At 57.4% G+C, this 27,110-nt stretch overlaps 1 protein-coding gene across 8 annotated transcripts; it reads right to left on the bottom strand.

Moving 5' to 3' along the window:
• Positions 1-175: 175 nt before the first annotated feature.
• Positions 176-25,672, bottom strand: SLC45A3 (solute carrier family 45 member 3). Of its 8 annotated transcripts, none has more exons than XM_045982894.1 (7): positions 19,116-19,183; positions 11,678-11,762; positions 10,989-11,117; positions 6,566-6,941; positions 4,940-5,722; positions 3,987-4,252; positions 176-1,943 (listed from the first exon to the last, which is right to left on the bottom strand). In XM_045982894.1, exons 4-7 carry the CDS (start codon positions 6,735-6,737, stop codon positions 1,506-1,508), a joined length of 1,659 nt encoding a protein of 552 aa, XP_045838850.1. In that variant the 5' UTR covers positions 6,738-6,941; positions 10,989-11,117; positions 11,678-11,762; positions 19,116-19,183; the 3' UTR covers positions 176-1,505. The 8 variants fall into 8 exon arrangements, with proteins under 8 accessions (XP_045838850.1, XP_045838851.1, XP_045838853.1 ...); XM_045982895.1 differs by lacking the exon at positions 19,116-19,183 and adding an exon at positions 12,332-14,564; XM_045982897.1 differs by lacking the exon at positions 11,678-11,762 and having other exon boundaries at positions 19,116-19,165.
• Positions 25,673-27,110: the final 1,438 nt, after the last annotated feature.

Genomic DNA, 27,110 nt, shown 5'->3' with positions numbered 1-27,110 from the left:
GAGTAGCACATCCAAGCCCAAGCGCCAAACATAGGACGAGTGCTGGTCTATGGTTCCACCTGCTGGTGACACTGGGAACTGAAGCTGCCCACACAGGATCCCTATTGAGAAGGAAGCTGAGGATAATTTGAGAGAGATCTGATCCCTCCCCTCAGGAAAGATAAACACAGGCCAATGAAACATATAAGAAGCCTTTAATTTCATCACCATAAACATTATACTCTGATTGCTCACAAACAGTATAAAATATTTACTCCACTAAATAAATAAGACATAACATTATTGCAAACGGCACTTAAACCCCCCCGAGATAAGACCTCCTTAGCCCAGGCAGGGGGTACTCCTGAGTTTCCGTGCGAGATTCCCCAAGCACGGATATGCCCTGGGGGTTGAGACAGATAAAAGCTCAAGGAGCCACACTCTGTGCTTCTGGTCCTGGAACAGCCCCAGGGAGAGGGTTGTGGAGTCAGTGGGGAAAGGGGGTGGGGGGGTGAGCAGCTCCTTCATCAGTCCAGCCCTGGAGACAGCAGAGGGGAGTGGGGTTGGGGGGCGGGCTGGGCCAAGAGAGGAGGGGAGGCTAGGGAGGCTGCTGAGACCCGGAGCCCCACCTTTCACTCACCCCCAGCTCCCCGTCTTGGGTAACATGATTTGGGATATCAGCTGGGTAAGCAGAGCTTCCAAGCTCCTGGGTTAGGCAGTTTTAGGGCCAGACTGATCACCCAAGGGAAGATGATTCTGGCAATGCTCAGCCCGATAAACCAGCTGCCTCCCGGGGCCCACTGGGGATCTCACCTCTGAGACACCGAGATGGCAGAGCTGGGGAACTGATTCCCCTCTACTTAGTTAAATAAATAAGTTAAATATTTAAAGGCCTGTGTCCCTATGATGACGACATAGGGGCCAACAAGCCATGTCCTGATCAAATGTACTTGCTGGGGGATGGGAGAAGGCAGTGCCACGCGGCCAGGCGGCTTCCTCTCTCCCCACAAATAACTTTCATAGTCTCAACTCCTGCAGAGGAGTTTCATACTAGAAACCTCCATGCAAGACAACATCAAAGGAATCTATGGGATAAGAGGGCTTGGAGGTGAGAGACCAGGTGGTCGAGATTACTGAGCTCTCCAAATCCCTTCTCTGGGTATGTCTCGACCAGGACACTAGCAGTTAACCCTGCCTGGGTCATCTCCCTGCCCCTGCAGTGTCCCGCATTCCAGTGCACGGAGCTAAGGAAATGCCCTACCCTTCTGGCCTCCCTGGAGAAGTCCACACTGAAGCCCATTTGGACCAACAGTCAGCCAGCCCCGAAGACTGGAGAGAGAAGCCCCAGTCCCCTACCTGTGCGGCTCTGCACCTCACCGCCACGGGGTGGCAGCAGAGAGCCACACCACTTTGGCAGGGACAAACCGGAAGGCCCCCCCCAGGGGGCCACCTGGATCCGCTGTGGGGGGTGGGGGAGGGGTTGGGACCCAGGGAGGCAGGCCCTCCCTCAGTGGATCACAGGGACTCTACACCGAGTATTTGGTCAAGTCGCTCTTGTCAAATACCACCTGTGTAGCAAAATAAATGGCCACAAAACCAAGGCCCGCAGCCGACACCATGTAGGCAGTGACAGACTGGCTGAGCTGAACAATGGAGCCCATAAACAGGGACGGGGCCACCTGCGACAGCAGGAAGGCACTGTCCAGGATGGCAAGGTCCAGGCAGATGCCCCGGCCCGGGATGACCCTGGTCTCAGGCGACTCGCCCACCACCACCCGCATGGAGACGTCGCAGGCAGAGGCCCCACAGAGCACAGGTGAAGAAGGGAGGAGGCCGCCGCCTCCAGCACCCATGTGTCCATTGGGGAAGGGAGATCCGGGCTTGGGGCCAGGTGGGAAGCTGGGCATCAGGCTGTCCTCACTGGCACTGCTTCCGGCATCTCCGCGGTATTTGGGCAGGAAAACCTGGGGAGGAGCGGAACAGGAGAGGTGGGAATCCAAGCATGGGATCCCAGCTCTGAGAAGAGACCCCAGCATTCACACCAGAGGCTGGAAGAAGCCAGGCCACCAGCCTCAATGACAGTTGTGCAGCAGGCCAGACCCTCCTTCGTCTGGATCTAATGAAGACTCTCCTCCAGGGCAGGGGATGGGGGGGACAGATCTGAACCCAGAAGTCTAGGTCTCCTCTAGCCTCTCCTGGAACCAGTAAGGGGCAGACAAACTTCAACTGCAGGTCAGGAAGAGAATGGAACTCCGAGGTAGAGGGAAAAGACAGAAAGAAGACAGGTGAGAAGAGAGACGTGTAAGAACAGAGGAACAAAATCCAAAAATGGGACCCCTGAGGGCCCAAATGCCCACACAGGGGGTTAACCCTCCTACTTTCTGCCCCTCACCACTCTGCCTTGGGACATGCTTCTCAACCTCGCAGAGAGGTGCTCTGCTCTCACTGGGGTCCCAGGCCGTACTGTGAGGCACATGACCCCAGACTCAGGACAAGGAAGGCCCAGCAGACTCAGCCTGGAGGAAGAGAGGAACAAGAGGAATCTTCCAGACTCCTTCAGCCTAGCTGGGCTAATGTTGAAGACCTTCTTGCTTCTTTCTCACTGTGTGCCTTAGGGTAGCCTGCCTCTGCCCAGAACCCCCTACTTAAGGATAGGGCCAGAATTCATCCCCCATGTCCCTGTGCCCACTAGCGCCTAACGTGGAAGGGTTCTTGAGTCGGCTGCGCTGGAGCTGGGACCCACCGCAGAGCTCGAAAGGGAAGCAGACAGCTCTTGGGGTGGCCAGAAGCAGGCAAGACAAGTACAGACGGCGTACGTGGCCAAGTGTGCCATCAACTGCTTCTTGGAGTGGGCCTCGTGGGACCTGTCCTCCCCGCCTGCCACCCCTGGAAAGACCAGTGAGCCTGCAGCCTCAAGAGGCCCCTAGGTTAGACACACTCCGCACTCGGAGGGGAGGACCAGCCCGAGCATGTTCCCTGAGTGTGAGTGCACATGCCCAAGCCTGGCCTCTGGACACCAGCCCCGAGCCCCCAGGCGGGGCAGCAGCAGAATGGAGGCCGATGAAGGTCATCGTGTGCTGACAGGGGCCTCAGGGACAGGGCTACCCCAAGCAAAACCCTGGCCCCTCCGTCTACACGCCCCACCCCTGCAGCTGCCTATTCAATTAACCACCCTCCTAGCTAGCCATTTCTCCGCTACCTCACTCGTGTCCTCCGGCGGACAAACTTCCTCCCTATGGTCTGGAAGCCCTAGGAGGGCAGGTCTGCGTCTCCTCCCTCAGGACACTCCAACTTCTTACCCTCTGGGCAGAGCTCCCTGAGGTCCATGAGGGGACAAAAGTGACCACACAGCTTTGGTCACGAGGCGTTCCACAGAATGGGGCCCCTGGAGGGGCTGGCTGGCGTGGGACCAAGCAGGAAGGAGGCCCCCAACTTATAGCGGCCCGGTGAGCCGTGCCAGGTGCATGGGGCTCAGAGACCCACCGTGGGGGTGGGGGAGGGGACAGAGGCAAAGGTGTGAGGCAGGAAAAGAGAGAATTAGGCAGAAAAAGAAGATAAAGCAGAAAGAGAAAGGGTAGTAAGGACACTTCTCCCTCTAGGAGATCAAAGCAGGGCAGGGCCCATCACAGTGCCCCACCCTGAATAAAGAGAGCCATTGCCAAGGCCAGACAGCACCACTCGGGGCGCTAAAGCCAGGAGGTCATCTGATCAGCCCCCCCCACCCCACCTCTGCCTAGAACAACCCAGCCCAGACTGAGCGCCTCCGCTAGCCCAATTCTTCTGGATCCCCAAAGAAGGATTTAGCATTTCCTGCAATTATCCACTCAAGTGCTTTATAGTCCTGACACCAGGAAGTCATTCCCAGAATCTAATCTACACCCTCCTTCCGTGCAGCCCACGTCTCTGGCCCAGGGCTACACAGCTTCCTCTCCAGTCAAAGAAGGACTTCTCGCTCTCCAGCTCTCCAGCTCTCCGCCCCCGCCCCACCCAGCGGCCAGCGTGAGTACCTGCTTCTCCCGGTGGTAGAGGGAGGCCAGCGTGTAGGGCAGGATCTGCAGGGCGGAGAAGGTGAAGCCGGTGAGGGCAGCCGATGCGGTCACCACGGCCACACTGCGAGACAGGCACATGGTGCCGGCAGCCACGGGGAAGGCCACCACGCTGGCCAGATAGACAGCCCGGGTGCCGAATCGCTGCACCAACCGGTCCATGACCAGGGAGAAGAGCAGGGAGACAGCGCACTGCAGGAACAGCCCCAGGCTGCCCATCCGGACCCCTGCAGGGGTGGGGGGGAGAAGAAGTCAGCCCCAGAGCAGGAAAAGGCCGGTACAACCTGGGGAGGGCTCAGAACTGTGGCCAGGCCCGTTCCCCCCACCTCGGCCCACCCGACTGCCACACGTGGAATCTAGGTTCCTCCACTGCCGGCCGTTAGATGGTGCGGTCAAAGCCTCCAGCTAAGGGCAAGGGACCACGTCCTGAGGGTTGCTCGGGGCCTCAGCTAGTGCTCGGCTCTCTAAGACGGGAACGCAAAGACAGCTCTGCCCTTGGCTCCAGGACAGAGCTCGGGAACGCTGAGCTGAAGGTCTGCCAGGGAAGGGGGAGAGTCAACAGGGGGAGCAGGGGCCAGGGGGACCCGAGACGCGGCCCGGACTCCTCTGCCCCCCCTGTTCCTTAACTCAGCTGAGCCTTTTCTTCTGGCAAATGGGAGCAATGACTCTGGGCAAACTCTCCGTGGCCTGAGGTGCTGTGACTGCAAGCCACTGTGGCGGCCTCGTGCACAGACAGGCCCGTTGTCCTGACCAGGAAATCGGGAACAATCGGGAACCCAGACGCACAGCTATGGGCCCGGCTCAGACTGCACAGACTGCGGGCCTCCCGCGACACCAGGCCGTCCCCTGGAGTTGGAGGTGGGGGGGATCTCTCCCAGCAGCCCCCTCCCGGCCCCCCGCTGCTGAGGCCTTACCTTCGTCATAGTGTCTCCGGGCCTCGGTGCCCGGGTCAGCCCGGGGCACGCCCTGGTACAGCCCCTCGCCCACAAAGTCCGTGTAGAACAGCGTGAAGGTCATGAAAGCCATCCAGCTGCACAGCTCGGCCACGAAGAGTCTGCGCAGGGTGCGAGGCACGCGGCAGCAGAGCTGGTGCAGCGGGGGAAGCAGGGCGCCCAGGCTCCGGAAAGCCAGGCGGGTGTGGCACGGGCAGCCGTGCGGCCCGGAGGGGACAGCCAGCCCTTCCGCCGGCTCGGCCGGACCCAGCGCGGCCTCCTCGGCCACAAACAGTGTGGCCGCCACGCAGGTGAGGAAGATGAGAGTGAGCAGGCCGAAGAGGCACTCCTCCTGGGTGCCCAGGTAGGGGGCCAGGGCGCTGGCGTCCCAGTCGATCGCGGGCAGGAGGTAGCCCAGGCAGCCCCCAAGGCTGATCATGAAGGCGTAGACGGAGAAGGCCTGGCGACAGTGGTCTGGGTCCCGGAAGAGGTCGGAGAGCAGGGCCTCCAGCGGGGTGAAGCACACCTGGCCACAGAAGTCCAGCAGCCCCACGCCCAGGATCAGCAGGGCCAGCTCCAGGGGCCTGGTGTCCGGGCACAGCAGCCCCGCCAGCCAGCCGGCTCTCGGGATGAGGAAGAGGCTCAGGAGGACGCCCAGGGACAGGGCCCATATGAAGGGCCTCCGGCGACCGTAGCGCCCACGCCAGTGGTCACTGGCAGAGCCTAAGAGTGGGACCGAGATGAGGCCCAGCACTGGACCAATGCCTGCAGGAAGGACACGTCGTATGAGCCACAGGCTGGGGCCCTCAGGAGTGGTGGGGAAGGGAGACCGAGCTCCTGGAGGAGGATGGAAATGACCACGCACGCAGGGCCACTTCTTTGCCCGACATGGTACGGGGTATGTTACGCAGACTCTAGGTTAGCCCTCGCAGCCAGGACCACTAACACCGCATCCTCAGATGGGCACAATGATACACGGAACAACCGGTAAGTGAGCCTGGAGCACAGGGGCAGAGGTAGAGGTGGGGACCACGAGGCGGGGTTTCAACAGGCAGTGTGACCCCCAGAGCCCGGCATCCTGGGAGCCGCCCCAGGGTGACCTCTTGCCTTCTGTGGCTTTTGCAGAACACATCCGCAGTCGGGGCCCAGCCCGGGCCCTAGGTAAGAAAGAGCCCTGGCTGGGAGACCCTGATCTTTCTAATCGGTAGCTAGCCCTCCGGCCTGCCTAAGTCACCCAACTGCTCATCGGCCTCCGTGACCTCCTCTGTGAAGCGGGGGGCCCCAAAGGCTATTGCAAGGATTCAATGAGTAACAGATAGAAAGGGCTGGACTAAGGGAAGAGCCGTGTCTGCTACATGCCAGGCACTGCATAGGGGTCTGGGGTATTGAGGGGACCACGGAATGTCCCTGTGCTCTTTTCCTACTGGGCACCCACTGCCCCAGCCCTGCCCACAGTCACCCATCCACCCAGCAGGGCCCAACCTGCTGCCTCCACTGGCTCAGGAAGAGCCAGCAGCCGCCTCTCCCTCTTTGGGCAGAGGCACCGTCACCCTGCCTCCTGGGTGTCATGGACCTGGAGCAGGAGCAAGGAGGCTGTGCCGGACTCACCGAGCACCATGGTCATGAACTTCTCCTCGACCCCCACCTCCAGCAGCAAGGGTGGCACGTAGGTGATGCCGGCGGCCAGGCACACTTCCAGGCCGAAGGTCAGCAGGTTGACCAGCAGGAGCTGGGCTTTCCGGTGCCGCAGCAGGCGGCCGGCCCACAGCCTCTGGACCATGGTGGGCTTCACGCGCTCCCCGGCTGTCGTGGCTCGGCCCTACTCCGGACGCCCAGGCCTCTCCTCCTTGCTGCCACTGAGTGCCCCGGCCTCTGCCAGGAGCCCATTTCTGCCAGCCTTCCGTGCAGGTCCGGCTCCTCAGGCCACGCTACACGCCTGTGGGCACGGGGAGCCTCGGTGGGGACATAGCTCATCCCTCAGATCCTGAAAGGACAGTAACAGTCAAACCCAGACTGTGCAATCCTGGGAACCAGGCCTCTGGGATTTGCTCTGAGTTCTCTGAATCCTGTTCACTCCCAGGCTGACAACAGAGTGGCCGTGCCACGCCTGCTGCCGATCAGGAAATGCGCGTTGACATTAGCCTAAGGCTGACATAACTAATAAGGTAAATATCACTTTTAAACCTCAGCACACTCCAGAGCCAAACAGACGTCCGTTTTTCTCTGTTTTGGAATATCTTTGCCATTGCCCTTGCCTGCCGGTATGGAAAAAAGAAAAAAAAAAAAATCAAACCAATTGAATTCCCAGTTCCCCAGGCCCTGTTATCAAGGGGCCTCTGGAGATCCTCTGCCGGGCCTGGTGTGTTTGCTTTTCTTTCTCCACTTCCCAAAGCTGGGCTGGTCAACTCCCGTCTGTTAAGAGCAGCACTTCCTATCCCGAGCTGCTGGCCACAAGCCACGTTGCCTCATACCCCAGGCCCCCAAGAACGAGGACAAGGGGAGGCTGTGGTTTGTTGGGTTGAGTTTTAACCTGTCATTGAAACCACTAAAGAGGCGCCCCTGGAGGAACCTTGGCCTGCAAACCTCTCCCTGGAGTCTCTCCGTGGAACGTTCCCACGTGTACTGCCCAACTGTCACGGGACAGTGGGGCCTGCTCCCAGGTCCCCGCCTCACAGGGGCACCAAATGGCACCAGCCTGTATTGACACCGGTGACCGGGCGCTGCCGGAAGGCCCCACCACTTTCCGGGCGGCCTTTCTCTGCTCCCCAAATGGCAGCAGAGATGTCCCCACGGCCCTCCCTGCTAGGCCTGCCTCCTGGGCATAGAGACCCCATTGGGGCAGCCACGCCACGCTGTGCCCCCCCAGTCCCAGGCAATTGGCCTCCAGCTCTTGCTTCCTGACAACAGGACCCAACGCTCTGTTTAGGGGTGACCACAGAAGAGGGAAAATCAAGTCAGCCACAAAGAGGAGTAGAGAAGGTGGGTCTTCCTGAGAAAAATCCCCTAACTTGTCATTCATTCCTCCCAAAGAGATGCGGACAGAGCTTCATGCCACTCCCAGCAGGAGTCTAGATGCCCTCCCCTGCCTCACCGATTCACCCCCATGAAGGCCCAAGAACAGCACTGGGTCCAGCACCCTTAGGGCCCCTCACCCGCAGTGGCCTAGGGCGCTACAAAGCCTGTGGTAGGTGTTCTCTGAAATACGCCACAGGGAAACCAGGTGGCTGCCATTCCGGGGAAGATGTGTCCCTCCCATAACCGCTTTCCAAGCCCTGGTAGACCAGAAAGGAAGGCCAGGCAACTTCCGGCCTCTTCCCCAAAGCTCTGCTCAGACCCTGAAGATCCACTTTGGGAAGGGGCATGCACTCCTGTGGGGGTGGCATGGGGAGGAGTGTAAAACAGGGGGTGGCTGGGAGGGGGACACACATCAATCCCCGCTGGGCAGTTTTGAGCCAAGCCCCTCCCCTGCCGCAGCATCCGTGGGGAAGCCAGGAGCCTGCACACAGACCAAGAGAGGGAGCGGTGCGCTCCAACCTGGAGGGTGGGGTTCTGGGTCAAAAGGCTTCCAGCCCATTCTACTCCCCGCCCCCGCCCCTGCCCCAGGGCAGGTCCTGGACACTCACCTGCTGTTGGGTCCTCCCTGAGCAAACAGACTGTCAGCCCCAGACTCACCCACAACCTGCCCACATTCCCAAGCTCTCACTGCTCCCTGGGGTTTCAAGTAAATTACAGCCCTCCCTGCCTCCTTCCCTCCCTAAGCCAGCCCCTTGCTCCCTGGAAGACGCAGGACACCCTCCTTAGCCCACAAGAGAGAAAGACAAAAAGACGAAAGAGGGTGAAGAGAAGGATTTCCCTTCATCCTCCTTCAGTCCAGATAGCTCAGGAGGACCCCCCCCCTTTCTCCTGCCCCTTCCCCTCTGCTGCACCAGGTAGCTGGGGGCTGGGCCAGGTGAAAAATTCATCGAAAGGAATTGGGTAGGAGGTGGGCAGGCTCAAAGTGCCTCTCCGTTCTTAGGTTGCTAAGCCCATCCTCGCTCTTTTGACTTGAACTGCGCTCCAAGGTCCAGGGCACACCTAGGCTAGAGTTGATTCTTTGCAGCCCAGAACTGCCTAAGGAACTCCAAGCCCACAAGAATATTCTCCCTTCCAAAGATCCCCCTCCTGGACGTTCCCCAGAGCCCCAGCCTCGCCCCATGGCATCCCCATTCCGGGGTCCTCAGGGTGGAGGGCACCACAAAGGACTTCCTCAGTGCTAACCCCCTGCCGTCCCTCCAGGGCGGAAGCACAGAAGCCCAGTCCACAGGGGTGGGGAGGCAAGTGGTTCCCTGCCACCTTCCCACTTTCCTGGCAACCACTCCCTCCTGCAGCCCGAGGGCACGCTGCCCAGCAAAGCTTCTAAGTGACCGACCGTCAGTACCCATTTGGGGCATCCCTTGTCTTCCTCAGGAGTGTAGGCACTCCATGCACTCTCCCCAGCACCCTGCCTGTCCCTCTGCTCCTGGACCACTGGGCCCATCTGGCAAACGGAAGATCAACCGGAAGAGCCGGCCTCTGGAGACTCACCTGGTAGGGAGGGGACAGGAAGAGGAGGGCAGTGGGGTATAGAGAGGTGATTGTGGCCTGACCTCAGGAAAGGAACATCAGCCTTCGGGGAGGACAGGTCCCTCTCAAGTTCTAGGTATCTGTCCTCCAATGACAAGACAGCAAGAAGGCTGGGAGAAGCCCAAGACCTCCAGGAACCTCCATGGAGCTCTGCCCCAGGCCATCTTTCCTCATCCCTGGGGGAGCAGAACGCAAGCCCGCTGGGCCTGGTCAGTGAGCCCAGCCCCGGAGCAGCAGCCCCATGGGCAACCTTCCTAGCACCACGGACCTGGGAAACGTTTCCCCAAAGAAGGCAGGCGGAAAGTAGTGTGGGGGCAGGAGGTGGGCAGTGGGAGAGATGGGAAAGTCCGAAGGCCCCCTCATCCCCACCCCCACCAGGGAAACCCTGGCCAGACCCCCAGAAGGGGCAGCTCCTGAAGTTTCAGACGTGGTGAGGGGACCCACAGCCCGCTGGGCAGGAAGCCCCGCGCTGGGTTCGGCCACAGGCAAGCGTGGGGAAACGAAACTGAGCAGCGAGAACAAACTTGGTCTGAACTTTCTCCAAAATTCAAAAGACAGAGTGAAGGCGGTGGGAGGAAAGGCGAGAGCCCACTTCTGGTGGCTCCCTGCGGGAAGGGAGGGTCAGAGGGACGCATAAAGAGGCCTTTGAGGGCTTTCAAAGGGGCTCCTGCCCCCCTCGCACCCGAGGTGGGGCTGGGGGAGCCCATTCCCCGCGCTGACGGACAGAGGCCAGAGCAGCCTGCCGCGGGCCAGTGTCAGGCCGCAATTCTATGGGCTCTTTATGCAGAAGCCGGCGTTCCCCACCCGCCCAGGCACATCAAACAGCTTGGCCCCCACCCACCCTGACCCCAGCAGCTCGGCGACCCTGCGTCCTCCCCTGCGTCCTCCCCTGCGTCCTCCCGCCACACTCATAAAGCCGCCCCAGCTTTCTCACACGCTCCTCTACCCCTCACAGCCCCCAGACGGCCCCTCCCATGGAGAAGGAAAGGGGGTGGGCTGGGCTCCCTCCAGGAATAATGACTCGGCTGCAGGAAGGGGGTGGGGCCACTCCTGGCCAGTCTCCCTCACACAGGAAGAGGGGACCCCCATTCCTCCACACCCAACTGGATCCGAGGATCTCATTCCAAACTGAGCTCTCCCAGTTCTCTCAACCCTCTAGGTTGGGGGCGGGGAAGAGGGCTGGGGCATTCACTAGCCCCGCATCCCGGTGACCCAACCCCTTGCCTCAGCCCCAGGGGACCAATGTCCTTGGCCTTAACTGGTAAAACCTAGCACACTCCCCAAATGAGCTCTGCCCTCCTGGGGCCCGGTGCCGCCCCAGAAGGAGGCCGTGCTGGCCAGCCAGGGGCCCTGCAAACGAGCATCCTTTGAGGCGCCAGCTCTCACTACAGCCCCGGGCCAGGACGTAGGGGGCTCTGGGTATTGCTACCTGGGCGGCTGGGAGAGGAGCAGCACACAGGACACCGTGCCTGGTGCGCGCCTTCACACCCACATTCGGTCTTGGATTCTCGGGCTCAAACTCCGCAGGAAGGGCGGGTCCGCTCTCCTCCACCCCACCCTGCAAAAAAGGCAGCGATCTGCAGAAAGAGCCCAGGCCTGCGCTCCGCAGGGCGCCCCCAGCCACCGGACCGCTCAGCCCAGGATGCAACCTCTCCACCTCGAGGGAATGGGCAGAAAGGAGGAGAGGGAGGGCTGGAGCGAGGGGAGGAGGGCCCCACCCCTGGCCCAGACTGGCTCCCCAGCTCCGGCCTCCCCCAGGGCCTAGGGGCCAGGGATTTGGAGATGGCCCTGCTGCGCTGCCTTTTCTTCGCTCGGACTGGAAGCCTTCTGCTTAGCAGCTTGTCAGAGAGAGCGAGGGGGCTGCAGGCCGGGACACAAAGGGGGATTAGGGAGAAACCTCTCGGCCTGCAGAGTAATCCATCAAACTCTCTCCCGGCTGCCAGCACTGGCCCCTTCCCACTCAATTCCCCTCCAGCTGCCGCGGGCCCCCCACCCCCTCCAGCTCCGCTCCGGAGCCCTGTCACTTCGGGCAGTACAGAGAATCCCAGGCCCTGGGGGGGCAGAGGGGGCACAGCGCAGACACTGGGAAAGGGGCAACGGCTCCCTCCCCCCACTCACCCCCAATGTGTGAAAACCCAACAGGTGGCAGTGGCTTGGAGGAAAGTTGCTTTTGTTGCCCTGTCTGAGAGCCCCAGTCCAGCTTCTGAAAGGAAACAAATGCGAAGAGGTTGGGGGAAGGGGAGGGGAAAGGACCGGCGGGCAGGCAGTCCCAGGAGCCCACTCTCTTCTCCCCTCCCCTCTGCAACCCAGTGATAGGAGTTCTGGGGCTGCTCTGACCCTCGCCTTGGCTGGTCAGTCCTGGCCAGCCGAAGTGGAGGTGAAGCACCTTCCCAAGGGGTCACCTGGCAATCCCGCAGTGACCTTCTGCACAGACACACATCTGGCTCCAGGCAGAGACCTCCCAATCAGACTTCCTTTCGGACAGCAGTGGCGGCCAAGGGTCACATCAGGTCACCGTGACCGAGTGCCCTCCGACCCAAGGCGAGAAGTTACTCTTCACCCTTCAGTTCTCTTCTACCCCAGGGAGGGGCCACCGGTCTTTGAACCCTGGGGGGGTTCGGCAGGGTGCCCCTGTTGGTGGTAGCCTGATCTGGGTGTGCACGCCAGCTCCCCCACTCACGTGACCTGGTCATTGGCCCTCCCCACCCCGCATGAGGTGGGGACCATGAGCACCCGCATTTGCAGGGCGAGGACCCGGAGACAAATACCAACCACCTCGCAGAGACAGCTTGTGGAAGTTCTGGCGGGCCTCTGGCAGAGGACTCTCTCACCCCCGAACGGGAGCAGCGGGAGCAGCGGCTGTCAGAGCAGGACGGACTAGCAGCCCTTCTCAGGTAGCATTCCCCTCTCACCCACGTGCGGCCCACACCGCCCTCACCACCACTCACACCCCTTTTGGCCCCCAGAGGCAGAGGAATGCCAGGAATGCAAATGCCTCCCCAGGTGCTGGCCGGGACAGGTGAGGAGAGGTCACTGCTGCAGACCGGGCGGGCGGGGGCGGAGGCTGAGAAGGAGAGGGAGGGTGGAGTCAACCTCCTCCCGTTATGGGACGAGGGTGGATCCCATCTCAGGGACAGGAATCACAGTGGCTGACAGCCGCTGTCCAGAGGTGTCTGGCATGTGCTGGATACCTGGCATGCCTTTCCCTCTGATTCCAAGCATTCGAAAATGCTGCCAAGTGCTCTGAACTGGGAACCAGGACAGAATAGTCCAATTTCAGCAACTTTTGCTGCTGTGTAGCCTGGACAAGCCATTTTACACACACACACACACACACACACACACACACACACACACACCCCAGGGACTCACAGGTGTAAAATGAGAACGAGTCTATATACGGTCTAGGGTTCTTTACCGCTGAACAGCTAAGTGATCTAGTACCCACCTGCCGCCCACCCCATTCCCTGCCCCAGCCTCGGGTATGGTGCTCTCCCTCGGGTAAGTGCTCACTGCCAAGGCCACATGGCACTGGGGAGGGGGCTTTCACAGCCTTCCATGACAGAAAGGCCAGGGAACCAGGTGGAGAGTGCCAGCGGTTAGCGGCCACCCGAAACTGAGCCAAGTAACCAAGACATCTGGGGGCAGAGTGCCCTCTTCCCTATTCCCTTCCAGAGCTGGACTCCAATTGCCTGGCAGAAACTGGTAAATTCTTTCTCTACTTGGGCCACAAGAAATGCTTCCCTACAACGTGGGGTAGAGGTACGAAGAAATCCCCTGGTCCAGGGTGGGGAGAATGGGGAGCTTGGCACAGTCTCCAGGCCACTGGGAAGTTCTCTGCCTCTGATGCCTTCTCAGTTCCTAGGGCCCCTGTGAAGTGAAACTTGAACAGCCTCCCTCCTAGTGAATTTGAACTTTGCCAGCCAGCCAGCCAGACCGGGCAGCTTTCCTCACCCCACACAGCCAACCCTTGCCCCATTCCTGCAGACTGGCCTCCCTCAGGAGGTGCAAGCACGCAGAAAAGAGGCAGGGATAGAGGGTCTGGACAGACCTACGATGAGCAGAACCCCAGGCGGGGAGGTCCTAGCTCTGCGATGTCCCACCTCTAAGGTCTCAAGTTCAGCGGTCTCGGGCCCTTTCAGCCCTGATACCCTACAGTCTGTGACCAGTCCTATTTGTCATCAGAAGGCTCTGGGCCAGAGCCAGCCTTGTGGAAATGTGTTCTCAAAACCCCAGTCACTCAGTAGTGAGCAGGGTGCAAGGGGGTTCCAAAAAGGACTCTTTTATTAAAGAGTGCTAGTTTGCCCACCCTTGAAGGAAGTATGCCTCAGTGCGTGCAACCTAAGCTCCCCCAAAGGAATGTCAAAGAGCACTAAAATTAACTGGCTCACTCATTCACCCACCCACCCATCCAACGCTCGCTGAGATCCAATTATGGGCAAGCCCACCATGAAGGTGTGGGGGATACAGAGACCACCGCCTGCAGCCCCCTTTGGCAATGCTAAGACCCAAGTCCCTAGAGCTGGGGGCCCGTGGTATAGGGCATGACCGGTTCTCCCAGGGCTTCCTGGAGGAAGAAGCCATGTTGCAGAGCCTTGAGCAGGTCAGACCTATGCAGAAAAGGGCAGATACCTGCAAAACAGTCACTGGAGACTGGTACTTCTACACACACCAACCTCTCTGTTTGGCCCCTCCCTGGTGAGACGTGGTGGAAAGAATACCAGACCCAAAATCGTGGCAATGGGTTTCGATCTCAGATCTGGGCCAAGATGGGGGAATGTATCAGCACTGGGACTGATTTTCCTTCCAAAGGGTGGCCATACTCCAGTTACTTCCCCCTGATGCGTTCTCATTCATCTGACTCCTGTCCAGCTCAAGTCCCGCATATCCTCTAGGGCTCCTGGAACCCAAGCTGTCAAGGATCCCCTCTTTCAGGGGCACCTGAGTGGCTCAATCCGTCAAGTGTCTGCCTACAGCTCAGGTCATGATCCCAGAGTCTTGGGATCAAGCCCTGCATCCAGCTCCTTGCTCCTTGAGGAGCCTGCTTCCTCTCCCTGCCGCTTGTGCTCTCTCTTTCTCTGTAAAATAAACAAATAGATACAATCTTAAAACAAAACAAAAAAGGACCCCCTCTTTCCTCCAAAACTTATTGCACTCAACAGGCAGCTCTCAGGGTTGGATGCTGCCAGTGGTCCTTCTGGTCTCCTTCCCTGCCCTCTGTCCCATCAGCCCTTCAGCTCCTGGAAAGCAAGGACCACAGTCCCCATCCAGGACCTAGAAGGAGGAGACCTCAACAGAAGGCCTTTAAGTGAGGCTGAATCAGGATTCCTGTCTGCTGCGACATGAACGGCCTGACAGGGATTCAGGCAGGGCCACACCCGCGGTATCTGGGCGCCCAGCTCTTTGCAGCTGACAGGAGCCAGGAGCAGGAAGCTAGGTTTTCACATCCCTAGGGATGGGCTGTGTGGTTCCAGCTCCGAAACTATTGTGCCAGCTCAAAGGATATTCGAGATTAGAGGCTGGGGTGAGAGGTAACAAAGAGCATTGGGGAAGGAGGGAATTGTCTCCGGCTGGCTGCTCCTGAGAGCAAGGATCCCTCTGGGCATTGGGTCTGGTCTGAAACTGGTGACCGAGGAACTACGGGACTATGGGCCATGGGACCAGGGGCTGCTCTCCAACCCTTTCTTGCTGGCTTATCCAAGCTTCCCGGAGAGAGTGATCTCCAGAATCAACAAAGAAGGGGAAGGGGACAAACACATACTGAGCCCCTGGCCTCTGCAGGCCCTCTGCAAAACATGCCTATCTCATGTAATCCCCAGGGTAACCTTGCGTGGTGAATATTATCCTCACCATTTTATAGACACGGATGCCACGGCCAATAGGTGAGGCGGGCCCGTCTCCAACATCAGAAGCAAGAAGCCCTACAAGTCATTGGGGGGCAGTGGCAAAACTGTGGACTTCCTCCCATGGAGGAGGAAACATAGACCTCATAGCAGGGAAAGGGATTAAAGAGGAAGTTCTGGCCAGATATCAGGACCACCCCGTGACAGCTCGGTCAGCTCCTGCCCCCCAGCAGGGACACTTAATACACTAGACAAAGCTCCACACTCCAGCTCTAATGCTGGGAGTCAAGTGGCATCAGTGATTGCGATGCTGGGCCTGGTACCAACTGGTCCAGCCTCTGTCCTTGCTGCCCAGCAAACAGGGCCACTGACTATTCAAAGAAAGGCAAGCTGGATTTTTCTTCTGGCCATCAGAAAGCAAAGGGCTTAGGGGCCGGGTGCGGGGGCGAACAGAGCAAAACCCCCTCTTCAGTATGCCCCCTCCTCCTCGTATAGTTTCCCTAAAAATCACAGCAAATAACCTTTCTGCACAGAAGGCTCTTCATCTTTCAAGATACGTATTCACCTCTATTATCTCCTGGTACTCTCTCTCGCCCACCTTGAGGAGATAGGCAGGGCCAGAGTTTCTGGACTGATTAAAAAACAAGTCACACGGGGGGGGGGGGGGGGGGGGGGTTGGGAACCAGGTGGTGGGTAATAGGGAGGGCACGTACTGCATGGAGCACTGGGTGTGATACCAAAACAATGAACACTGTTACTCTGAAAATAAACAAATAAAAAACAAAACAAAACAAACAAACAAACAAAAAAAACAAGTCACACACAGTATTGATGGAGGACAGACCAGGATGTCCAGTCCTGGTGTGTTCTTTGCACTAGACCACAAGTTCAACAGCAAGTAGGTCATTCACAGTTTACATATAATTATATACGGTCTCACTCTCCTGCTCAGAAACTCTGGTTTCTAAGCATAAACCACAAATATTGCCTCCACGGTCACCAGATAACACTAGCTGACATTGATCAGGCTCTGTTACACCCCCTGCCGCGCTCGGAGCTCCACCTGTCCCAGCGCCTGCAACCCTCAGAATCCCGTGACGCGGTGCCTTACAACGGAGGAACAGGAAGCACGGAATAGTGAAATAACTTGCACAAGAGGAAACGGGGTTGAAATCCGGGCACCTGGGTGCTGGAGGCCAGTCTCTTCACTAGTTATATAGACTCCCCGAGGTCCGGGAGACCTTGCTCCCAAAGAAACAAGAGCAGAACCCAAGCACGGAGTCCCAGGCTGGGTGCTTGCTATCCATTTGGTCCTGGGCAATAGACATAGTAAGTACTAGCTAACGTTTATTGACCACTCACTATTACCTAAGGCACAAAGTCCAGTGCTCTGTATGCATGATTTAATAAAGCTCTACATTTTTCCTATTTTATATATTACAGACCATTAGCTATTTATATTTAAGAAACAAAAAAAAGCTACAGGGCACCGGGCTGGCTCAGTCCGAAGAGCATGCAACTCTTGATCTCGGGGTCCTGAGTTTGAGCCCCAAATTGTGTGTAGAGCTTACCTAAATAAACTTAAAAAAAAAAAAAGCTGCCAAGTATTGTCATTATTATTATCAGCCCCATTTTGCAGCCAGGGATGTGGAGGCTTCGAAGAGGTTAAGTAACTCACCCAATGTTTCCACAGCCAAGAGAGCAGCCAAGGTAAGAGGCTGTCTTTCTGACAATCTAGGTTCTTACCCATAATGCTGTGTTGTGGGGTTCTAATGGTCCAAATGATGGTACTTAATTTCACCTTCACCATCCTCAGACCATCCCCACCTTTCTGCCTTGTCCCTCTAGAGCCCTGCCCAGGCTGCGAGAGGGACCCCCACACCAACCCGCCACCACCTGGTGGCCTGGAAGGACCTGGGTGGGCCACCGAGAATCAGGAGCAGCTCTTTCTCCTCCTCCTTCGGGATAACCCGAGAGTCAGGAGCGGCAGGGAAGTTCACCACAAGCTCCATGAGGAAATAGGAAAACTTCCCCTCACACACCCCACACACATACTCTAATTGGGGCCTGTAAGTCCACAGCTGTACATTCAGCCACAGCTGTATTTTCCTCTTCAGACTCATCCTGCTGACTCAAACTCCATTTTTCTGAGCACCTTTAGAAAAACAGAGTCCTGGCTCCATGACAGGCCTGGGGGGAGGAGATAAGGGAGGAATGAGGGGATGGGACCCATCCAACAGAAGGGCCTGTGACCTCAAATACCGCAGCACTCACTCCCTAGAAGAAGCTGGGCTGCACACTTCCCCAGGCTTCCCTTCCTGCCTGTCCCTGCCGGGCCCTCCCTGCCCTACCCCCAAGGCCAATCTGCTCCCCAAGCCTTGGGCAGGTGAGCCCCACACCAAGGCTCCTTGTTCTGAAAGGAGATCTGCTAGGTGCATCAGGAAAGGCGGCCAGAGGCCCCCCAGGGCCTCACCCCCACCCCCAAGCAAGGCTTCCAGGAGCAGTAGTGAAGGTGGCCCTGGGCCTGGGTGCCCGGGCTGTGCCCGGCGGCAGAATGCAGGGCAGCAAAACAGCAGCGGGGCTATTCTTAGTGTCCGCTCCACTGGGATCAGGTCCGTGTAACAGCTGAAGGGCAAGTCCTCACCAGGTACCCACCATGCCAAACCCCTCCCAACCCCAACTATGGCCCCTGGAGAAAGGAGGAAGCGGGGTGGCACAGCAGCCCAGGGGGAGGAGGAAAAGCTGAGCAAGTCAAGAGTGTCCGTGAGGAAGATGGAAGCTGATTCAGAGGTCAAGGGCAAAAGCAAGTCACGGGGGCTTCCTGCGCTTCAGGGGAACAGAAGACCTGGCTCGCACTCAGGAGAAACGCCGCAGGTCCCCGGGAGCTCCTCTAGCAGGCCATGCCGCTGCCTAAGCCCAGAGTCCTGAGAAGCCAGATCGGATGCCCAGGTACCATCTCATCACACCTGTTTGCTGATTTCAGCACTGCCACCATCCCTACCAGAGGCCCCCTGGGGACGCGGAGAAAAGGGCCTCTCCTTTTCCTCCCTCCCGCCCCCGCAAGGATGACCGAGGCTGCGGGGCAGGGGGGGCAGAGGAACCCACATACCCACACACTCCAGCCTCAACTCTCTGCCCAGAGCCCGGCCCCAAGACTAACGTTCGAGATCGCTCAATCACCTCTCCCTCCCTTTTCAACCCCCGCACCTCAGCCCAAGCAAGCCGGCCCGAGGCCGGGGACCCCACGGCATCCCGGTCGCCGGCCCCTTTACCGGTTCCCCAGTCCCGGACCGTGCGCGCCGCGGTGACTCATCCCGTCCCTTTCCGGCAAAGCCGCGACAAGGGAGGAAAATAAATGCAACTTTCCAAAGAAAACTCTGACGCTGGAGCTGCAACAGGAGCGAGCGGCCGGTCCGCCCGCCGTCCGCCCGGCCCGGGGCTCCCGGGAGGGCCCGCTCCCCGCCCACTCGCCGCGGGGCCCGGGACAGCGGGGGACCCGACGCTCCAGCCCAACCCGCCCTCCGCGGAGGAAAGATCCACTCCGCGGGGACCGAGCGGCAGAACAGAGGGGACGCGCCCGGGGCCCGCCACCTCCCCCCGCAGTAGCGCGGGGCGCGGAACACGCCACCCCGCGGAGCTCCGCCGCGCTGCCCCGCTCCCTCCCCCGCGCCGGGGGGTCCCCTCCCCCGGGAGAAGAGGAGGTGCGCGCCTACCTGGCCGAGGTGTGCGGCTGTCACCCGGGGCCGGCGCGCGCGAGCTTGTCCCCGCCGCCTCCTCCCAACGCGCGCCAGCCGGCCGCTTTTAAATCTCCAGGTTGCTCGGCGGGGGGAGAGAGCATGCGCGCTGGGGCTGCGGGAGGGGGAGGGGCGAGGCGAGGCGAGGCGAGGCGGGTCGGGGGTGGGGGGTGCGGGAGGGGTGGGAAGGGGTGGGGCTGGTCCCGGGGGAAGAAAGCGGGAGGTCTCGGAGCGGTCTTTGTAGCCGCGACCGAGACGGGCAGCCCCCGCGTGGCTCCCCGCCTGCCCTGTCATTACCTAGGGCCGTGCACCGCCCCCTCGCCGCTCGCCACCAAAACATTTAGGTAAAGACTGCCGGGCTCCGCGGGGCACCTCCCCTCCCCGGAGCCAGTCTGCGACCATTACCCGCACGTGCTATTCTGGCGGTCCGTGGGGCCCGGGCGGAGCTGCACCCCACCCAGCCGGGACCAGCCGTTCCAAGGAGATGGCACCCTCTTCCCCAAGTCGCTCTTCCTGCCGTTCGCCACCATCCGAAGCAGAAAGCGCTTCCTAACTCAGTCTTCAGTCCCTCTGAAGTTAAGAGCCGAATTTCAATCTGGTGTCCCCCGAAAGATGTGACTGGGGAAGAGGGAGTGAGGAGCTGCAAGTGAAATGTCCCCTTTGTCAGCTGTTGAGCAAGTTCCCAACAGATCCCGTGTTTCCAGAAGGCCTTTGACAAGAGCAGAACAATGCAGGTGGGAGACGGAGAACTGGAGGCCCAGGCTGGCCTTGGGGTGGGGGAGGCCCAGCTGTGCCTTTTTCCTTCGTGGCGTTGTGCTGGGGTGGAGAGAAATCATACGTGTGTGGACTCTTCGCTTGAATGCCACCGCATCACAGGAAGATGCCTCTGAAGGGGAGGACCTAGTTGGCTGTAGCCTGGACTGGGCACCTGGGTCACTGGGACCCAGTGCTGGCCCTGTCACCAACCGGGTGTGATGGGAAGCCAGTCCCTTCTGTACCTGGGGCTTCTGTAAGCAGTTGGCCAGAACAGCTCTAAGGGCAACGGAGCTGGGAGGCCAAGAAAAGTGGGAAGTATAGGAGGGGGCCAGGCGCAATGGAGCCCACGTGGGGTGGCCGTGGGCCAGAGGGTGCAGGAGAGAGCAGAGCAAAGTTGAGAACTTTCAAAGTCACTAGACACTTGGAAACTGTCTCAGCACTCATTCCTCCAACAGGTGACCTTCTAGTGCCCCAGTGACTTTCCCAAGCCTTTGGCATACCCATGTTGCAGAAAGACTAGGGTAGAGTTCTGGGTCCCTGAGCTGGTGTCCCCTCTGCCCCAGAAAAGATGGCTGGAGTCAGAGGAATCCCAGGTCAGCTGGAAAATTACAGAGAAGGAGAGAGTGGACGATGGTATTTTCCAGGCTTGGGGAAACAGCTCTGGGAGCAGGACAGACAAGTCTGTCCTGCCTCAGAGGAGAAGCAGCCCCTCTCTGCCCCCTTGACTTTTGGCCTGGAGGCAACATGCTTCATGCCTTGTGCTCAGGGCAGTGAGCAGACAGCGTGGTCTGAGATCCCGGGCCCTATTCAGCAGTGGCCACCTTGAGTGAGTAAGTGCAGGTGAACTTCTTTACCAAGCCAGGTAGAAGCCCTCGCCAGGGCCTGCCCACCGGGCACAGGGTTCCACTGGGCCATCTGCTATGAAGATGCTCCCTCCTCTTTCTGCTGGTGTAGCCTCATGTCATGATAATAACAACTAACTATTACTGATGGTGCCAGGCACTTTCTACATGCTGCCCGTATCTTAGCTCACTCCTTCCTTATGACAATTCGAGACACCAGTACCATTTTTGGATAAAGAAGCTGAGGCAATCCTTTGGTCCAATGACGACTCCCCAGCCACGCATCCCCATCATCTCTGGGCTCCAGAAACAAGGCAGAGGTTCACCAGCGACTTCAGAGTTTTAGAGAACGTCCTGACACCCATCGTACTTCTCACACTGCTGGGTCCTTCTGCACACGTGGCAGCTTCTCTGGGCCTCAGTTCCCCTGGAAGTCTACCGTCCTTGAAAACTGCCATGTCTCTTTCCTTCCTCCCTGCCCCCACCACACACACACACACACACACACACACACACACACAGCCTACTCCCTAGCCACTTCCCATTTATAGGAAATGGGGGATGACGTGAGGAGCAAGGCCATCCTTGGGGAACGGCTAATAGTCTGGCTGGATATTGGAGAAACCAAAGATGCTGGCAAAAATGCATTAGCAGCTTCTGCTCCACCCCCACCACAGTCCCTTCCCATTATCCCTGGACTCAGAAGAAGCATCATCCTCTTTCTACAGAGATCAGATACCCAACTGGGGCTGGTTAGCCTGGAAGAAGGCTGAGAAGGTATGAAGGCTCTGGCTCCCTTTGATGTCCTGCCATCTCCGCCATCCAGTGACTGTGGTCCCTTAAGGGCCTCTTTGCTTTTTCCCCTGCCTGCCTCAGGGTGAGGGGTGAGCAATCTGTTGAAGCATAAAGGCCACCAGCAGAGCCAAATCTTGGCCGTGGACTGGGAAGGAAGAGGGATGGGTCTCCTGGACACCGTAATTCCAGTTACGGGATTTCTCTTGCGGCAAAATAATCAGAGATTATTTTGTATCATAATGTATCAGAAATATGCACAAGGTGTTCATCTCATCATTCTTCATAATGTGAAAAACTAGAAACAATTTTTAAAAAGATTTTATTTATTTATTTGACACAGAGGGAGAGAAAGATCACAAGCAGGCAGAGAGAGTCGGGGAAGCAGGCTCCCAAGAGAGAGAGCCCAATGCGGGGCTTGATCCCAGGACCCTGAGATGATGACCTGAGCCGAAGGCAGAGGCTTAACCCACTGAGCCACCCCGGCGCCCCTAGAAATAATTTAAACAACAGCAGAATAATAAGCCACTGGTAAGCAATTTAAGGCAAATCCCTATAGTGCAACATGATGCCACCATTAAGAATGGCGATAACATAGAAAAATTTTATTTTATTTTATCTTATTAAGATTTTATTTATTTGACAGAGAGAGAGAGCGTGCACGCACACGTGAGCACACAAACGGGGGGAGCGGCAGGCAGAGGGAGAGGGAGAAGCAGGCTTCTCAGTGAGCAGGGAACTCGATGTGGGGCTCAATCCCAGGACCCTGGGATCATGACCTGAGCTGAAAGTAAAGGCTTAACCAGCTGAGCCATCTGGGAGCCCTTATTTTTTATTATTTTTTTAAGATTTTATTTATTTATTTGAGAAAGAGAGCATGAATGGGGTGAAGGGCAGAGGGAGAAGCAGGCTCCCCGCTGAGCAGGGAGTCCACTGCAGTGGGGGTGGAGGGGTGCTCAATCCCAGAACCCCAATACCATGACCTGAGCCAAAGGCAGATGCTTAACCAACTGAGTCACCCAGGAACCCCTGAAGATTTTATTTTTAGGTAATCTCCACACCCAGTGTGGGGCTCGAATAATCCTGAGACCAAGAGTCACATAGTCTACGGACGGAGCCAGCCAGTTGTCCCCACGTGGGAGAATTTTAATTTACAGGGAAGCACTGATGATATATGCCAATGGAAATAGCTGACTACGAATTAGCATGCCCAGGGGGAGATACATTTTTTTAAAAATCCGGTGTATACTAATACAATGTGGCATCTTGGATTGGATTATGGGATAGAAAAAGGAATTTAGGGGCGCCTGGGTAGCTCAGTGGGTTAAAAGCCTCTGCCTTTGGCTCAGGTCATGATCCCAGGGTCCTGGGATCGAGCCCTGCATCGGGCTCTCTGCTCCGCAGGGAGCCTGCTTCCTCCTCTCTCTGCCTGCCTCTCTGCCTAGTTGTGATTTCTCTCTGTCAAATAAATAAAATATTAAAAAAAAGAAAAAAAGAAAAGGGAACTTAGTGGGAAAAACTGAATAAAATCTGCAGTTTATTAAATTGTACTCCACCCATATTAATGCCTAAGGTTTGGTAATTGTACTGTGGTTACATTAACGTCCGAGGAAACTGGTGGAAGGCTATATGGGAACCCTGTATTATCTTCACAACTTTTTTGTAAATATAAAATTATTTCAAAGTAAAAAGTTTTAAAAATTAAGTATATATTGCGGCAGTAGAGCGTGCAGACTCTTGATCTCAGGGTCATGAGTTCAAGCCCCATGTTGGGCTGGGGCCTACTTAAAAAACAAACAAAACAAAAACCTTAAGTAAAGGGGCGCCTGGGTGGCTCAGTGGGTTAAAGCCTCTGCCTTCAGCTCCGGTCATGATCCCAAGGTCCTGGAATCAAGCCCCACATCGGGCTCTCTGCTCAGCAGGGAGCCTGTTTCCCCGGGCTCTCTCTCTTCCTGCCTCTCTGCCTACTTGTGTTCTCTGTCAAATACATAAATAAAATCTTTAAAAAAAAAAACCTTAAGTATATATCTAGACAGAGAAATGATTTTTAAAAATAGGGGCACCAGGGTGGCTCAGCCCTTAAGCATCTGCCTTCGGCTCAGGTCATGATCCCAGGGTCCTGGGATGGAGCCCCACATCGGGCTGTCTGCTCCGCAGGGAGCCTGCTTCCTCCTCTCTCTCTGCCTGCCTCTCTGCCTAGTTGTGATTTCTGTCAAATAAATAAAATATTTTTAAAAAGAGAGATTTAAAATAAATAAATAAAATCTTTTAAAAAAAATGAAGAAGAAGAAGAAATCACCAGGGACCTGAGCAGGAAGACCAGCCCCAGGGCCTCCTGCCCCTAGACATTTGGGCGAAGAAATGAAGTGGAGCAGAGTTTGAGAAAAGTGAACTGGAGGGGTTATACCCACACCTGGGCCACCTTTCCACCCTGAACAAAAACTTCATGGGCGCAGAAGAGGAAGAAATTGAGTCCAGTGAAAGAAGAACTGGGCAACCACATCTTCCTCTCAAGCTCAAGGTTGGGAATGACAGCAGCTTCTGGTTCCTGAGGCCACTCGTGCTCCTCTTGGATTGTCATTGCTAGAAGGCAGAGCCTTGGAATCGCTGGCCAATGCAGTCCCCCATTACACCGCAGGGGGCAGTCCCATTTGAGTGGTGCCCCATGCAGGGAGGGTTCTAAAACAACAACACATCACGAAAATTCCCTCTGACCTTGAAAACCAGAAACCCTTTCACAAAGAGAACTTTCCTGTGGATTTAAACCTCCTTCTGATTTTTCTGCGCTCCTCCCTCCCTCCCGGCCCACCTGGGCCCCTTAGGGAACCAGGGGAGAGACCAAAACTGCCTCCAAAGCAGAGAGATCCAGCCGAGCAGAGAACAGAGGTGGGGAAACGCGCCCACCCAAGGTTCCTTGCAGAGGTGCCGGCTTTTGCAGCAAAGTCAGTGTCAAAACGGAATGGCTTCAGAGGGCAGACCTAGAGCAGAGGAGAGAGTCACAGCAGCCAGATCACAGATGAGTTCACTAAGTGAGAGGTTTGCAAACAGCTGGAAGCAGGTTAAGGACGGTAGTAGGGACCCGGGCGTCTGAGTGGCTCAGATGGTTAAGCGTCTGCCTTCAGCTCAGGTCATGATCTCCAGGTCTGGGATCAAGCCCCACGGGCTCCCAGCTCAGCAGAGAGTCTGCTTTTCCCTCTCCCCTTGCTTGTGTGCTCCTGCGCTCTCTCTCTAATGAATAAGTAAAATCTTTTTTGTTTTTTAATAAATAAAATCTAAAAAAAAAAAAAAAAAAAAGCTGGTGGGGCCATTGCAAGGCTTTGAGGTACCAGGTAAAGGGTGAGCCTGGGTGAGCACAACGGCTCTTCCCAGCTCCAAGAGCCAATGAAACCCATCCCACTCTCCTCTCAAAGGCCAGACCTGAGCCCTTTAGCCTCCCCCATATTTTAAGGGCATTGGCAGAATGTTCGAGTCCAGGAGCCTTAGAACTGGAGCGGAGAGCGCTCAGTCTGAGCAACCAGACAGGTCGGTCGGGACTGGGGCTAGAGGCTGGACAGGACTCCTTTGGGGCAGTGTGGCAGCGGTGAGAAAGGTAGCACGGTCTTCCCAGAACGGGTTTCAGGGGTGAACCAGGCAACTTCCCTGTAAGGACCTAACTGCGAAAGACACTTGTTAACTGGGCTGGGTTCTAAAATGCCCGAAGCAACGAGGTGATTAAGTCGCGGTGAATGCCAGGGATTCTACTCCAGGAGCTCAGACCGCCAGAGGGGCCAACTACGGGGTGGAGGTGGGGGTCGGAGAGTGGGGAGGGACAGCCGGAGGCAACCCCGCTCCTAGGCTCCCCGCCCCGCCCGCCCGGAGCTCTCCCACCAGCTCGTCTCTGAGAGGCTGTGTGTGCTCCAGTAGAAAAAGTGTGGGCTCTCCAGGGCTCCTCACCAGGCGTCCAGTCACTCATTTCTCATTCAACAAACATGTATGAAATAACAATTACAAATCAGGCTCTGTGCTGGGATGTAGTAATTTGATGCCTGCAAGCAAGTCCCTTAACCTGGGATTCTCAATTTTTATGCAGAAAGTTCGTCGGTAGGAATGCAGGCCGTTGCCTAAATAAGGGAGAAGCATCCAGGCCTACCTGCGTAGTCCTCCCGGCGGCGCCGTGCAAGGGTGAGAAGGAACGGAGGAGGCGCTGTGCAGGGGTGAGAAGGAACGGAGGAGGCGTGCTCCCTGCCCTCGCGCGCTGTGCGGTCTTCACAGAGAAACAGAACGTGCTGCAAAACTCTGATTCAGCGGCAGAACAGCAAGGGCGGGACCCTCGGGGATACACGGCAAGTCCAGAGGTCAGACGCGATCACAGGGTTCAGCGCGGTAAACTCGGGGAAGCCGGGCACGGCTGGCAAGTCCCGAGCCAGGGTTCTGAGGCCAGTGTGCTGGTGACAAGGAATGATAATTACTTGCTTCTGTGCTATACTTAACGGCTTACAAAGCACTTTCACAGACACCGAGTTTGATTCTCACAGGTCCCTCTACGGTAGGCAGGTGCTGACCTCCTTTTACAGACGAGGAAACTGAGGCCAAGAGACTTGCCCAAGGTGGCAGAGCAGAGGCCAGGGAGAGCCCGAGGCCCATCCTGTGGGTGTGCTCAGAGCCCTGAGTTTCCTGCCTGGTGGCCGAGGCGGGGATCCATTCTCCCCCTCTCTCTGCTCTGTGCCTCAGTGCCGCGTGCAGGCCCAGACAGAGCCCAGACGGGGAGGCCAAGCGACTCGAAGGGGATTTGGTTGCGGGCTGTGACTCCATGGTCTTCAGAGGGGGGACATAGAGGAGTCAGGCAAGGGGCAGGAGGGTGCAAGGGAAGAGGCTCCTCGGAAGGTCTCGTTCCATTCTCCGTGTGGGGCTGACCTTCGGGGCTGCAAGACAGGACTGCAAGGAGGAGGGCTCAGCCATACCCACCATTAAGTGCTGTGAGGCAGAGGTGGGGAGGGGCCACACGAGGTGGGGGGGGGAATGCTAGGACTGCAGCAAGAAGGGTGGGAGTCAGACTAGAGGAGGGACTTCCCAGGCATCCCAGGTAAGGTGTGACATAACTAACCTCCCTTCCCTAAGTGTCCCCTCAAGCTGAACCCAGAGCAGTAGATCGAAGGGCTAAGGAATAAGTAGGATGACCCGGGGCAGGCCCTATCGTAGGGATCCGAAAAGGGGGAATCCTGTCGGCAGGACAGCTTTCCCTCTTCTGTGAGGGATGACCTGAATGGGCCAGGAGTTGGGAATAGGCTGGGTTGGAGTGACTTTTGGCAGGATTTACTGCTGTCCCTGGATCTGTGTGCGTGTCTGCCGGGTGAGGGGAACTGATAGTAATTTAAGCGGCTGTAAAGCCATTCTCACGGTCCTGATGCAATGCTCAGTAAAATAAGCAAGTGAGTAATTAGTAATTAGATGGTGAACTAACCTCTTGCCTCTGGGTATGGTACCACTTTTGCACAATCCATCCCCAAGCCTGCAGGGAAGAGAGGCCCAGGCCTGAGTCTAGGTCTGGGCAGGGCCACCAGTCCCCAGACTCTGCAGTCCCAGAGAAACAGAAGGAATTGGTAGG

Source organism: Meles meles, chromosome 17 (genome assembly GCF_922984935.1).
Source record: "Meles meles chromosome 17, mMelMel3.1 paternal haplotype, whole genome shotgun sequence".
NCBI classification, from domain to species: Eukaryota; Metazoa; Chordata; class Mammalia; order Carnivora; family Mustelidae; genus Meles; species Meles meles.
Note: the sequence above shows the minus strand (reverse complement) of the source record. Positions and strands in the feature narration are given on the sequence as shown.

What these genes read in the sequence shown, in the direction of transcription:
- SLC45A3 (XM_045982901.1), bottom strand. Translation starts at nt 6,737, where the DNA reads ATGGTCCAGAGGCTGTGGGCCGGCCGCCTGCTGCGGCACCGGAAAGCC. An exon ending in GTTCATGACCATGGTGCTCG is followed by an intron (nt 5,723 to 6,565) that starts GTGAGTCCGGCA and finishes TCCTTCCTGCAG; the next exon opens with GCATTGGTCCAGTGCTGGGC. An exon ending in TCTACCACCGGGAGAAGCAG is followed by an intron (nt 1,944 to 3,986) that starts GTACTCACGCTG and finishes GCTCCTCCCCAG; the next exon opens with GTTTTCCTGCCCAAATACCG.